We start from the raw sequence: 15,000 nt of genomic DNA, 5'->3' as shown, positions 1-15,000 counted from the left end.
TTTAATGGTGTGATATGAAAAGCAATCAAATAATACCTGAAGGGTACAGCCTTTGCCCTTCTTCTCATCATCCTCATCATCTTCACTATCCCTGGTGGGTCTGCCAGGAGAGATGAAGTATTTGAGAAAGACAGAAACATAAAGAGAGAGCAGAGAGGGGTTTAGATTATCTGGTAATGAAATGTCATTTTTGTACTCAACACCAGGAAATCTACTATACAATCTCTTCTCCAGGTTACACTCCCGGCCAAGAAAAATCTACTTGAGTTTTTAATCCAACTGTGACACTATTTCATTACTCGTCTCCTAAAAATTACATTCTGATACAACGGAACTATATTCTCAAATACATTTTGACTTTAATACGTGCCCCTCAGTAAGAGGTATGATCATCCTTCTGTCTCAGTACTTCAAACTCAACATTGTCACTAAAGTATACTTTGCTTAAAATCCCACCGCTTCATGCATAACTTTTTTTTTTTTAATTACTAAATGACAGACGGGAACATCACGGTCCTCTAGTCCCTCTAACGTATTCTAAAAGCACCATATTTAAAAAGCAATCTGTTATAATTTCAGGATTTGACATTCAACATCAAACAAATTAAATAAACCCCTCAAACCTGGCTTATCAGTTTGTGTTGCGATGTGAAGGTTTAATTGAAAGAAGAGAAGAATTAGTAATCCTGTGACAGGCTAATTGAAATGCCGTCTCTCTAAATGAGGAGTGTTCTCTGCTTTTTTTTTTGTTTGTTTGTTTTCAGGATTATCCAAAAATGACGTACAGAGGCAGAGCCTAAAATACATTTCGGGCAGACTTGTGACTCGGCCCGCCTTAGCGGAGATGCTGAATGGACTTTCCTTTTGTCTTAGTTAATTTGAAGTTCCGTCGATGTGGGGGTCGCAAACTTTTACTTTTGAATGTCAGTCACGCGTAAACTTACGGCCATTGTTTTACTTATTAGTAATCACTGTCATTTTCAAGGTTTGCTTTTAATGAACTTTTAAATTAAACAGCAGAAGGAGACCAAAACCAGACAACCCAAAAGCAGAGCTTCTGAAAGCCATATTTACTTCTGTGGATGAATAGATCGACCAAGTGATGGGGCAAATGTTTGACTGGGGGGGGGGGCAGGGGGGGCCGCTCCATCTTGGGAATTTGAGTTCTTCAAACATAAGCACTGTCCCTCTGTTTCATTATACTGAGATCTATTTTTTAAATGGTCATTAGTCAGGCTTTTAAACATGACCTAGGTGGTTATGTGCTGTTAAAGCTCTGTGTCTGCTCACTCTGGTGAAGCCTGTGACCGATGCTTGGCTGCTAGTGGAGGCGGAGGCAGTGGCAGTGGCAGTGGTCGTGATGGTGGGGTGGGATCTGTCTACTGTCATGTAATCTGTCATCTGTCGTAAGAGTCTCCTTCTCCTGCTTGTTTGGTGATGGGATGATTTGTGAGGATGTTTTGCATATTTTGATTGATGAAGCTCTCCCTGCCGTTTGCTTGTTGCATTCCTAAAGCTGGACAAGCTTCTTCATCGTTGTTTCACAACACTTATTTTTTTTGCTCAATAGTGTAGCAGTGGACAGAGTGAACTAGGCCAGGAGTTTGCTTGGTAACACTTTGAAGTAAGGTTGCATTAATGTATTAACTTTTTGGGGAGAGTGCTGAGTCAGCCTTACTTAAGCATCAATAAGCAACTAATGTTCTTTGTGACCGTTATTGTAAAGTAGGAAACATGTTTCCATTATGTAACCATTCACCCTAACCCTACACCCTCTTATCCTTCCCTAACCTTCCCCAGTTTGTCCATCCATCTTCACTGTAACCAGGAAAGTAACGAACCGCATTCCCCTCTGAGGAGAACAAACTGTTTCCAAAACCAAATCTTTTATTCCTTCTGCTATCTATTCTATTGTAACATAACTACGAACTTAACATCTGCAGTTCTTCATCTGCTTGTCTCTTCTTTTGATGATTTGACATACCGATTAGTGCTGGACAGATAACATAACACACACACACACACACACACACACACACACACACACACACACACAAATACATACAGTACATATATACTGTATATATATGTATATATATAAAAAAAGCTTAATATCTTGAACTAAAGGAAAATATCGAAGGGTAATCTTCAATAAAACAAAAACATAGGACCTTGATGTGCTACATTTCCACTCACACAGAAAAAGAAACAAAGTATTTCATCTTCTTCCCTGCTGTGTAATACAACACTATGTGTAAGAAAGCCCACACAGGATCATATATTCACACACACTAGCAATGTCCTAGAGTGTGAAACCCACATGATATTCTCGCTATTCTACTTCCATTTCCCAGTATACCAGTGTCATGTGTCTGTGTAAGAGTGTGGGCCTAATAGTTCTTGTGTTTCATTCTGTGAGATAGTGGTTAGAGGAGATAGAGGTGTGTGGCTATATGAGCCGAAATTGGCAAAATTGAAAAATGGGCCCAGCGGAACAGAATGGAAGAGCGGCAAAAGATGTGGAATTGGAGCTACACACAATTTACTAATGCACGCGCACACTCGCACACACACACACACAAGCATGCAGAGATACATTAACAGAGAGGATATACACGGGCAATTAGGAATGATTACTTTAAACCAGGGGACAAGAACACAGATATCAATGTTGATTTTCAGTGTGTGCAACTGACGCATCCCCCATTACAAATGAATTTATGTGCAGGTCTCAGGTCGAGTTTGCACTGCAAATGAGGTGCCTACTGTACTACATGCAGTACATTGACCAGTCCTCAGCAGAATTTGGATTTCTATCAGTTGGGAGAACTGATTATGTAATAAAAACTATCTCGATTAGCACCAAAATAAATGTAAGTGCAGAAAATTGCATGACATATTACAGATTAAAAAATCGAAATAATAGAGTTGCTAACAAAACAAATACAAATACAAACTCTTATCTTAAAAGAAACAGTCTGGTGGACAAAACTTCCAGACCCATCTGTTTTATTTTAAATAGAGTTGTACATTTTGAAAAAGTCACATTGCAACTGTTGTGTACTACATCACAATTATGGTATAATAAACAAATGGTATTATGATTCCATTTGCTTGACTTTCAAGAAAAATGTACACAGAGTGCGTAGAGTTTTGAAATATGTAGGACACAATGGTCTCGCTAAAATATGTATCAACTCAAACACACAAACTTGAACCTAGAGTGAAAAAATATGAAGGAAAAACTATTTGTGCAGTACCTTTTCAAAATAACAGTCAATAGCAGAAAAGTTTTCATGCAGTTATATAAATGCAACAGCTGACACAGTGACTGGGATGCAATTAATCATGCAGCACTGGGCAGAGTTTACAACAAATGGCATTTAGAATGGCTGAATTTAAGAGATTTCATGCTGAATAATAAATGAACCAATACAGGAAGAAAAAAAAAGCAAGAATGACAAAGAAATCGGAAGGTAAATCCACGTTGAGTTGATTAAGAATATAAATCTGACATTTTTTTGAACATTACACGAAAATATTAATTCTCAAAAAGCCAAATTTGTATTGCTGAAATTTTCCTTTCTCTTGCTTCTCGATGTTCTGCATTCCCTCATTCGGAAAAAGACAACCAAAAGTAGAAGAAAAGCACAGGCATGCAAACAAACATGGGCACATAAAAGTGTGAACATCACCTGTGTGTGTTGGTGTGTGTCTGTGTGTGTTGGTGTATGTGGTTGTGTGTGGGGGCGACAGAATGCTTCATTCACGAGCAAAGATGCTAAAGCTATAATAGCTGTCATCAGTATAGCCAGACAAGCCTTGCTCTTGAAGGGAATCACAGTCTGGCTGGAATGTTATGTGTTTTCAGCAATCAATTCAAAAAGTACCATAATCACACAATTACACGCATGCAAAGACAGACACACAAATAGACAACAGAAACACATTCAGTGTTTTTTTTTCTCCTTTCTTTCAGTTGCACACCGACACACAAACACATTTAACATTTCGAATAAAACAGTACTTTGTGGGTTCCTGCATTTTGAGAAACAACTTGTCAGTGAGTCTGTGTTCCGTCCCCTCATTCGAGGACAATTACCTCTTATTAGTGACGATGGGCACCCTCCAGCCTTTCACCTGGCTCAGCTCGGTGTCTGACACGTCTATCTGCAGGGGGAGCTTGGGCACCCAGACTGTGAGCTGCAGCTGAGTAGATAGGTGAAGGTAGGTGAAGTTTACTGCCAAAGACTGCCGCCCACGCATCTCTTTACCGTTCACCAGGACCTGGTCACAGTTTGGAGAAACCTGAGTGGAGGAAAAGAGCAGAAGAGGAGAACACGCTGAGTTGGAGACGTGCAGTCAAACAGACCTGGTGGGGCCATTTACACAGAAAGTCATGTATTTTACTTTCCCCTGCGCTTTTCTCCTTTTGCAGCAAACATGTTATTTTAGTAACTGACTCACACACTCATTATATTTGCATTATTTGTACAAGTTGTCTGTCCCTCTGTTTGTGCATATGCTGATCTCACCCATTCTTATGACGAGTTCAAGAACACCCTCCTGAGGGGATTTCTTTGCAATCGGCACACGTTGGTTTGACGTCTTTCTTTTTCCATCACAAAGCAGATGAGTTAAGAAACGTTTTCAGTTCATGCGCCATTATTACGACAAAAATGTTTTGTGGGGTTTTTTTGGGCAAGAAAACTCAGGGCCAATATCACTATTTTATTTCAGTTAGCTCGGATTTTTCTCAGAGGAAAAAAACAAAAGGAGAAGCAGGAAGAACTCAATTCCAGTAATCAGTCTCCTGTTGTGTTTACTAAAAGCTGTTTCCACAAGAAGCTTGAAAGTTATCTGAATATTTGATGTGACATAGCCCGGTCAACAAATACAGCACCATTTATTTTAGTTATCCTGAATTTTTTCTCATGTCTGATTGCAGTCGAGTAAAAATTGTGTATATTATAACTTTGAGGAGATGTTTTTGTTTAAATGACTTTAGTATACATCATGTCTATAGAATGCATCTGAAACTGAATTCAGACAGTGGATTCATACGGCTGTATGTCGGAGAGTGGACAGCCTCCATACAAATAAGCTGACAGGCAGAACAATTAAAAGCCAGGATTTAGTCACTTTCATTTTCACCCTTCTCACCTGTCTGACTGTGTGACTAATCGCGTTGACGTTTTTTTCAAATCAGCCCACGTTTTTACCAACAATGGCAGCACTCAAAGAGAAAATGACATCAACCACAGTGGTCATGTGGCAGCTACTGTACATGTTTGTTAGAAACGGCATTGTATTTTTTTTGCAACTCTTACAATCGCGCTAGCGTATTCCTTCGCCGTGAAACCCCTTTATAAAAGATATTTTTGTATTCCTGGAAATGCCAAAGGGCGGGCGCACACACACACACACACACACACACAAAGTCTGCAAATATAACCACTAAATTTGTTAATATGGTGTTGAATCTAAATCCTGTGCTTCCCCCGATGGTTTTTGTCCCATTATTATTTCTGCAGGCAGCCATTCATACAACCCCGGCATGTGTATACTTTGGATGTTACAATTTGGGGTTTTCTACTTATAAATATATGAATTATTGAAAATAAATCCACAATACTGATTAGCAAAATAGTCATTTGTGGGTCTGAGCTGGTCTGGGGATCGATGTAACCTGACCCCATCATCTAAAATTCTTCTCTCTATTTGTTTGGTGCAAAAGTTGTTGGCCAAACATTCTTAACACACTTAAATGGAAAAAGGCGATGCTATAAACACACTCCTGGCATCCAGGCCTGGACCGAGCATTTCCCTGATAAACACAAACACACTACACACATATTTTTTCTCGCTTCTTCATGAGGCTCTTTGATCTCAAACAGGTTAACATTTTTTTTTTTGCATATCAGAGCTAAACCGTTTCCTCTCTATCTGCTCTCCACCTTTTAATTTCGTTCAATTTTACTTTCCTCTCTCTGCTTCCCCTCCTTTTAACATAAAAGGAAAAGGTGCCCAACCCTTCTCCTCTTTCTATTTCCTCCATTTTTCCTTCTCTCCTTTTAACTTTCTATATATCTCCCTCAACATCCTCTATTTCCCTCTCTTGACCTCCTCGTTTTCTTTTGTCTCCGTTTCACCCTCCCTCCCTCATTGCACATTCTGCCTCTTCATCTTCCTCTCTCTCTGAAACCTGATTTACCGCTTGTTAACATCAAAGGGATGTTAGACTGTTGGTGCCTCAAACTATTTCTCCAAAATCATTTTTATATTCCAGGTGTAAATCAGTGTGAAAACTGCGCTTGGTTACTGTGACAGTGCCCAGGTTCCAATGAGGGTTTAAGACAGCAGGACTACACAATGATCTCGCTGCACGTAGCGATGGAGCCATTGTCATTTCCAGCAAAGGTGGATTACTTTTATCTTTGCTCAGGTCCAATTTTTTTATTTTTGAAAATTAAGTTCAAGTTCATTTTGTCAGAAATTGAAAAATGTGATAAAATAGCCTTGTAACTTTTCTTTTCCGTGGAAGACTCAAGAGCCTCTGAGGGTACCTGAGCACATGCTGCTTTTATTCAAGGAGAGACAGATTCATATATATTTACGTCTTCTTTTTTTTCTACTGGTGGCCTCATCAAGAACATTTGACACTTAATAACAATGTAGCCATGGATAAATAACCTGTGTGCCACCAGTTAGTTTACAGCACATGACCTGTGCTCTTACAGGGAAAACAACTTCATCAAAGGTCTTATTATGTCTCTTGACAGAGTATAAGTGAACTTTACAGAGGTATTTCTATTTTTCACACATTTGTGTTTAATTTCACTGTAAGCGGCCATTAGCCACCATGCTGTTGTCCTTTATTCATCACATACCTGAGCGTTCCCCTTCACATGGCATCATCTTTATGTGTATAAGTTGAAAAATCATAGCTTTGATGGTGGTCCTGACAAGTGTGTTACCTGGTACGGTTTAAATGTAGATATGATTAGCTAGCCGGAAGGACAGAGGAGCCTCCTTTGTGATCAAATGTTTTCTTACAGCGCTGTTTTATTTTTATTAAAGAGAAAAAGTTTCTTTGTGACTATGTGTTTTAATGCTTAAGGAAGATGGTGGAAATGTGTGCAGGAGAGACTTTTTCCATCCAACAATCAGAATACTCAGTGAAAAATGTGCCATTTCCTCAGCAAGATTATTAAATCAAGACTATGCACGAAAAAGCTGCATACCGTCTTTCACCACTGTCAACAACTGACTTCACGGCGTGCTCACAGCAATGCAAACACCACAATGCACGTAAAAAGTCACAACGCCAAAAAAAAAAAAGGTACATTAGCTTTGATAAAAAATGATACAAATGCATCGCAAACAATTGGATATATTTCTCAAACCCTACGTCTTCTTAAAGTGAGGATTTTGTCCATCTTCTTTCTGCCTGTCAGTCTAGAAGAAATGTCCCCGGTAACACCGAGTAATCTGAGGCGGACCGCTCATTTCCTTTGTGGCTTTTTTTAGTTCGCCTCCTGTCTTTTTCATTTACATTGTATTTTGTTTTGTTTTTTTGCACTGTGGTGTTTGCATTGCACAGACAACTCAGCCACAGTAATAATGAACGATCATGAGTTCATAAGAAAAGCAGACGGACTGGAAAATATTCACAATACGTTACATAATTACAAAGCATGATTTTCCCCGATCAGTTACCTGATCATTAGACTTTGTGTTGTATTGTTAATACATTAGCCGACTATCTATAAAACGTTGTTTCAGTCCACATGAAATAAAATATTTGAAAAAAAATGTCTCCTGTCACAGAGAACAAAGTAAGTTCTAAAAGTTCCCAAAGAATAATAAAACAGAAACTTTAACGTAAGACATTAGTTTTTCCCCACAGAGTATTGAAACAGCTGCTAAGTATGAAAGTCACATTTCGGCTTTCAGACGGCAGTAGCATGAGAAAACCATCAACATTTTGATTTTAGTGGAATAACATTTCTGAATAGATGGCTTCAAATATGGGCTCTGTTCCTGTCACCGAGGACATCTGAAGTTTTAAGTTTTTAAGTTCTGCCCCCCCCCCCCCCCCCCAAAAAAAGAAAAAAGAAAAAGAAAAACACAGAGATGAGTAAAATAGGAAGTTGAACACAACACATGAATCCCTATGGAGCGTGAAACAGCTACTGAATATGAAAGTGCTATTCAGTGATACTCAGTTTGCACAAAGCCAGACGCAAACACTGCAGGAGGGTTTTTACTTAAAAATACTTTACATTGTTTTTGTTGAAAAAAATCTCATGAGTCTCCTACCATAATAATCTTCATTTTTACCCTCAAACATGTGAAGGAGCATAAAGCTACATGCTTTTCAATTAATACAATTTAGGGTCTTTGTCTTTTCGATTGGTGGATTACGGCAGTTGAAGAGAAAGTAGAAAGACCTTGGTATCACGCGGCCAACTGCCATGAGGGCCACGTACACCTGATATCAGGAATTACCATGAGTTTTGTGATCTGTACAGCACTTTTAGTCATTTGCATGAAAATGTGCTGTTCCCTTGTAATGTCTGTCCGAAGATTTCACCTTTGATAACAATTTAAGAAGCTTTGCAAACACACACACACACACACACACACACACACACACACACACACACACATAAACACACACACAAAAACCTGAGATATAACAGACTGAAATTACACAGACATCAAAAAGCATGCAAAGCCCAACACAGAAAATATACACAAAGACAGACTTTGAACAAATGTATCGGTGGTTTATTTTGCAAGTAAACAGCTGAGGTGGAGGTTTGAGGACACTGAGGAATGGATTTAATCTCTCTGGTTCAAAGAACGACAGAGAGAATGCAGGATGAACAAGGATGAGAAGGAAAGTAAAGCGAGAAAAAATGGAAGCGACAAAGAGAAAAGGTAAAAGCAAATCAGAGGAATGGCAGTAAGGGAAAGTAAAAGTGTATAACTCAGCATTTAGGAATTGTTGAGGTCAGAAGAACTGTCTTCACCTTTATCAAATTTACCGCAAACAACCACAAGAAGGTTAAAAAGCTCGAAAGACAATTGCTGAAAACTTTCTGAACATCTCAGCTGCAATCTGTGCAAAAATAGAGACCAACTCTGAAATAGGTTCCCAAAGATGTCGCTGAATCTTTTTCAAATTAGACGAACACACACTAGCACATGGTGCATGGGGGGGAAAACACCAACATGGAACATACTGCTTTAAAAATGACATTACAATATAAACATTTTTAATCTTTCCACACAAACACTAAACTAAAAACATGTTGCAATAACTTCATTTTTGTTTCAATTTCTTAAATCTCCAGTTACTACGACTGCTTTCCCATAAATTCATCACGGTTACTGAAATACAATGGTATTTTTACAATGGTCCTCAAACTGCTGTTGAACATAGAAATTCCTCTCGAACCATACTGACTCTTCAAACTTCACTCGGAAGCGTTCCGAAAAAAGCTTTTTATTAAAAAAAAATAATTATATATATATATATTTTACAGCCTTATTTTAATAACCATTCTACATTGGAAGATTGTTTCATGCGTACTCATCACACCTACACACAGTAAATTGTAAAGGGTGTACAGCTTTGATTCATGATGATCAGCAGAGAAATAATAAGATTTTATGTGTACAAGAACACCTGACCCAAAGACCTCTGCCTTGTCTCAGAAAAACCGTAATATTCCTTTCTTGGCTTTTGTATGAAGGTTAACAAGTGGTCATGTCTCAATATGATGTGCATGAATTTTCCATTTCTCCCTGTGACCTCATCCCCTAAAGGAACATTGATAGCTCTTTGAAAGTCAGATCTTAAAAGGAATGGCCTTGTGAGGTGAGAGGCACCTAAGGCTTGTAATTCATTTAACTCCACAAAAATAGTGTGAATCGTGACGTTTGGGTGTTGTTAGCATTTCCTTGACCCTTTTCTGACCCCTGAGACTTTCACCCTTGTGCTGTTCTCATTCTCTCCTCATTCTTATACACTGTTAAAAAAGGACTATACTGTCATTTGTATAATCTTGGCAAACCAAAGCTTTTTCTTTTCTTTGTGATCAAATGTTTTATTGTTTTTTTAAATTAATTTTTTATTGGTAAACATTCATTCATACAATGAATCCTTTCATAGACACTATGGTTACCAACCACTAACCTAACTTAGGAAACTAAAAGACATAGAACTTAGTTATTTTAAATATGTGGAAATAAATAGAGTAAAAATAGCAATAAGGAAAAATTAAAGTAGTAAGTCGGCCCGCCTTTCCCAATCCTCAATTTTCCATCCGTAGCATACAAGAGGCGATCGACACATACCCTTCCTATCTACATAATCATAACACAAATACAAGAATACTGATAATTATGATGTATGACTCATCTTAAATATACATCAGCACACATAGCGAAGAAGTGAGTAAATCTTTCACCTTCCTCACCGCGTCAAACATGAACATTCTCATGTTTGACGCGGTGCATTCTGCCTCCTCAGACCTCCATATATTTTACATCCTCTGACAATCCATACAACCACCTCTTGAGTGAGAGGGAATGTGGAGGTTGCCGACCAAGGGCTAACGCCTTCTCTGCTGTTGTTAAGCCCAGTGAACGTGGTGAACCTCTATTGAGGTAGGAGCTCCTGGTCAGAATTGCCCCCCCCCCCCCCCCCAAACCAGCATTCATTTGCCTATCTGGGCCTCAGGAAAAAGAGAATAGAGGTACTGTACCTGGCAGATTATATGTTAAATATAAATCACTAAATAACCTAAGTTCCATACCTACTGTGAAACCCAGAGTATGGAGTGAGCCCTGTCTACCAAATTCCCCCTAAAAACTGGCTCAGAAGTCCCGAAACTCAACTGCCCACTCACACTTATTTACAAATCATCTCCCCAGGCTGAGTCATTTATTCAAATCTATTTTTATCTCCCTTCAAGCAAAGTGATCTGTCTGAATTTACAGCAACCTCTTTCTCTTCCTCTCCTGTCCAACACTCATTGTCTTCCATTTCCTCCGTTTGTCTCTTTCGACACTCTTCCTCCTTCCATCTCTGCCAATTTCACTTGTCTGCCTCAGGAGATCCAATCCATCTGACTTTGAGAATCATATCATCCAATCAGAACCCACTCAGTAGACAGGGGCGGGCCTTGAGGGACAGACTAACGAACTCTCTGATGGTATTAGACCTCCCACCTGTCCATCATTTAAGAAAGCCCACAAGGCCAATCGCCTCTGCACATAGTTTTATATGCCTGACATTTTCTTTGTGGACATATATAACACACACACACACGCGTGCACACACACACACACAGTGCACTGATAGGTTTGTCATTTTGAATTAAAGAAAAGATTAAAGAAATAGGGGAGTGAAATTTTCTCTAATGGCAATTTGCGCTCTGCTTATCTCCACTATAAAACTGTCTAATCAAGACAAAAAGAGGGTGAGCTGGAGTTGAAGGGTCTTTGAAAAAATAATGAAGGATTGAAGAGAATAAGACTGAGTTGGAAGGAAAGAAAAGAGGGAAAAGAAAATAAGAGGTGATAATGATTGGCTTTCCATTTTTATAGTACAGATTGTGGTGTTTTGGAATGAATTTGATGAAATTGGCAGAGTTCAGCTGATATATTGTAAAGCTCTCTCCAAGTTATGTCTTTTGAATGTATTTTTACATGAATTTCAGTACAAAAAAATAGCAATGCAGTATATAATGTCCTTCACTCTGTTCTACCTAAGTTTCCCCTTTGAAAAGACAATAAAAAGTAGTTTATAACTTTTGTCTCCATCAAACTTTCTCTCTTTGTCCCTCCTATCTTCGTCAGGGCTTAAAAATGGGTTCTTCTCATTGTGTGTGTGTGTGTGTGTGTGTATGTGTGTGTGCGTGTCAGGGGGAGGCTGTTTTCTTTCTTTTTTAGTTCGTAGGCCCTATGTGAATTAGTAGACTTATTAGCATAGGGATATAAGTCAACATTGGCCCCAATATGTCCATTTTTATGGCCAAGGCGTGTGCTTGTGTGTGTGTGTGTGTTTTTGTGTGTGTGTGTGTGTGTATGTGTGTGTGTGTCTGTGAGAATAAGAAGGAAAGAGAGAAAAAATACAAAAAGCTCTCTTAAGTGTTCATATTTGATTTTACAGTTTATAGTCTATTTGGGCCATATTACTGAATTTCCTTTACTTGGAGAGCCTATCTTAACTGTTTATTATCCATTAAGATTAAAACCCAATTTAGTGGAAAAGCCATTACAGACAAACGGTCGCTAAATTAATGCTATAACAGAGAAGATGTTTTCAGTCAGAAGGGGGGGCTTTCCGCCAGCAGGCCCTCCTGGTAGAAAACCCTCGAGGCAAACCTGATATTATGAGGTACTATTGTGTGTATTAAATCCATAGCAGCAGACACTTAGTAGGCTTTTTAGTTTCTTATTTGTTCAACCTGCCTGTATTTATACCAGTTTTGCCCTCTCAATTTTACTCTACATGGTTTCATAACATTTCGTGTGTAAGGTTTAATGGGATGTAAACATCAGCAGTATGTTCCTGCTGAGGCCAGATGCTCGGACTCTTTGAGAGCAGTTCAGCAGCCTGGCCTGTCTAATGTTAATAGCCCAGCAGAGGAAACTGACCACTGACTGTTAACAAGAGAACAGTGCAGTGTGAAATTGATTTGGAGTGCTTTCTTTGTTTCTTTCCTCCTGTGTTTTCACAGCTCAACTTTTCGAAAGGCTGAAGGCAGAGAAAGAAAAGGCTTGAGAATGATGCTATTTCAAACTGTTAAGGCATCTGAACTGGATGTCTCCTGGAGGCCTCACTGGGACCATTCACCTGGGAGGAGACCGCGGGGTGGATCCAGAACACACCAGAGAGATTATAAAGCCCAACAGATCTGAGAAGGTGTTAGGATCCCCCAGGACCAGCTGGAGGACATGGCTGGGAAAATGATAACTGGGCTATTCAACTTTTTTCTACAACTGCTAGCTGGCACATAGTGGTCTAAATAAATGAAGCATGTAGAATATTGAAATATTATCAGATTAGCCCTTCAGGATGCCCAGGTAGTGCTTGGCTAGCAACATAGGGATCAACTGTTCGGTTCCCAGTGTTGCTCCTGGTTTGGTTGGGCATCCTTCCAGACACTATGGTAAGCCAGATGAGTGTATGCGTCCTGTTTAATGCACTAGCGCCTCCTCTGGCCAATTGGGGGAGGAGAGCTGGTGGGGATGGGGTGCTACGTCCACCTGGTGAAGCTCCTCGCCCTTAGGTGACAAGACACAACTAATAACTGCATGTGATGGTGTGTCAAGTAATGGCGGAGGGGGGTGGTGCAACAAGCAGGCAAGATTGTAAATAAGGTAATTGGAGATGGAAAACTGAAAGGGGAGGCCTTATCTCATTTTCTCTGTGCCCCTGAACCCTTTTCATGGCTCTTTCTGTGTTTTTCACCACCACCCTCTCTCTCTCTTCCTGTGTGTGTGTGTGTGTGTGTGTTCAAGTGCATTTGTGTGTGATAAACATAAACAAATATGATGACATACGAAGCAGTGGGAAGATGCTGCAGGAGTATCACTTTGTAGGGACAAATGATCTTCGATGGCAGTAACGTTCGCAAAATCAAAATGCTTGGCATGAGCATCAAAACGGGACACCAGGCAATATACAGCATCTATACATGAATTACATTCAGTATATTTCTACTTATTTAGTTGACAAGTACATCTTGTGACACTCCAAGGAACGTGTCGCCAGTGCTTTCCAGATTCATTCATGACAGGACAGCTCTGAGAGCAGCTATACCCCGAGGCTTTAATCCTGTTTACCACCACATTTTCAAGATTTACATACATGGAGAAAAAGTTGAAAAAAGCATGGTCTTCTGTTCTTAATAGCCACAAATGTCAAGTTTTCTATAATTTACTTAATGGTGACAGAATGTGATGTGTTTAACTGTATTAAATATGACTTCATTTACTGTAGATGTCTTTAACCTTGTCCAAGAAATGTCAGTATCTTTTTTTTTTAAACAGATACTGCAAGTCTTAATTAAGTTTGGACAGAGTTTTGTTTCCCTTTGACAAATTTAGAAAAGTGAACTCAAAGCTATTAGTGAAGATTAAAGGAACATGTCATAACCTTTTTTTTTCTCCGTTGGGTTCCTTTCATGTTGTGGTAAAGGGTGAGTCAGATTTGATATAACTGCTCCCCGGTCTGCTGTTTTGTTCAAAGCTTTGCTTAATCAGTGGGAAAAGGTTACATTTATTGAGAGGGAGCATATGATTTTTATTCGTATTTAATGAGAGCAATATAATAGCTATTTATTCAAAATTTTAGTTGAGATTGAGGATTTTTAATAGCACACCTTACTGAAGTGTGTACTTGTGTGTGTGTGTGTGTGTGTGTGTGTGTGTGTGTGTGTGTGTTTGTGTGCGCGCGCGTGCATGTCAATGAGGAATGTCTAAAAAGCCCTTTATAATATATATATATATATATATATATATATACTGTATATGCACACACATATGAGAAATAATTTATGGGTTCTTTACATCTCGGTTCCCTCAGGATTTTGGTGCCGCAAAGCACACCTAAAGGATAAATACTGAACTTCCATTGCCATGGACAGAAAACATGGCTCAAAATTCTTCTACTGCTGCTGATGAACGTGTATGCCAGCAATGTGGCAAAAGCAGTATGGTGTGTTCACAGCCTTGTTCCTTTGCCCATGAGTGGTTGAGAACTCAGTTATTTCAGAAATGGAACGAAGTTATGCTTCTGAAATAGTGCATTTTGGTTGCACATATTACTAAGGTGCAAGACGAGTGCTTCATGTGTACTTCTAAGTAATGTTCCCTCAAAGGTATATTTTTTACCTCATAAAGTACAATCTTGGTCTTCGAGAGGAACCCTTTTAGCTAACACAAAAGGAATTAAAGGCTGCAGAAAAAGGAAACACA

General features: G+C 39.1%; 1 protein-coding gene across 1 annotated transcript in view; it reads right to left on the bottom strand.

The window, feature by feature from the left end:
- LOC147260219 (transmembrane protein 132D) overlaps nt 1–15,000 on the bottom strand; it is a 249,500-nt gene that overhangs the window by 12,687 nt on the left and 221,813 nt on the right. The window contains 2 exon segments of the mRNA XM_086206686.1: nt 37–100; nt 4,103–4,308. Coding sequence (XP_086062812.1) covers nt 37–100; nt 4,103–4,308 — 270 coding nt within the window.

Source organism: Aulostomus chinensis, chromosome 6 (assembly GCF_037954235.1).
Source record: "Aulostomus chinensis isolate RoL2024-O1b breed Wild chromosome 6, RoL_Achi_v1.0, whole genome shotgun sequence".
NCBI classification, from domain to species: Eukaryota; Metazoa; Chordata; class Actinopteri; order Syngnathiformes; family Aulostomidae; genus Aulostomus; species Aulostomus chinensis.
The sequence above is the reverse complement of the archived record's forward strand: the minus strand, read 5'-3'. Positions and strand labels throughout refer to the sequence as shown.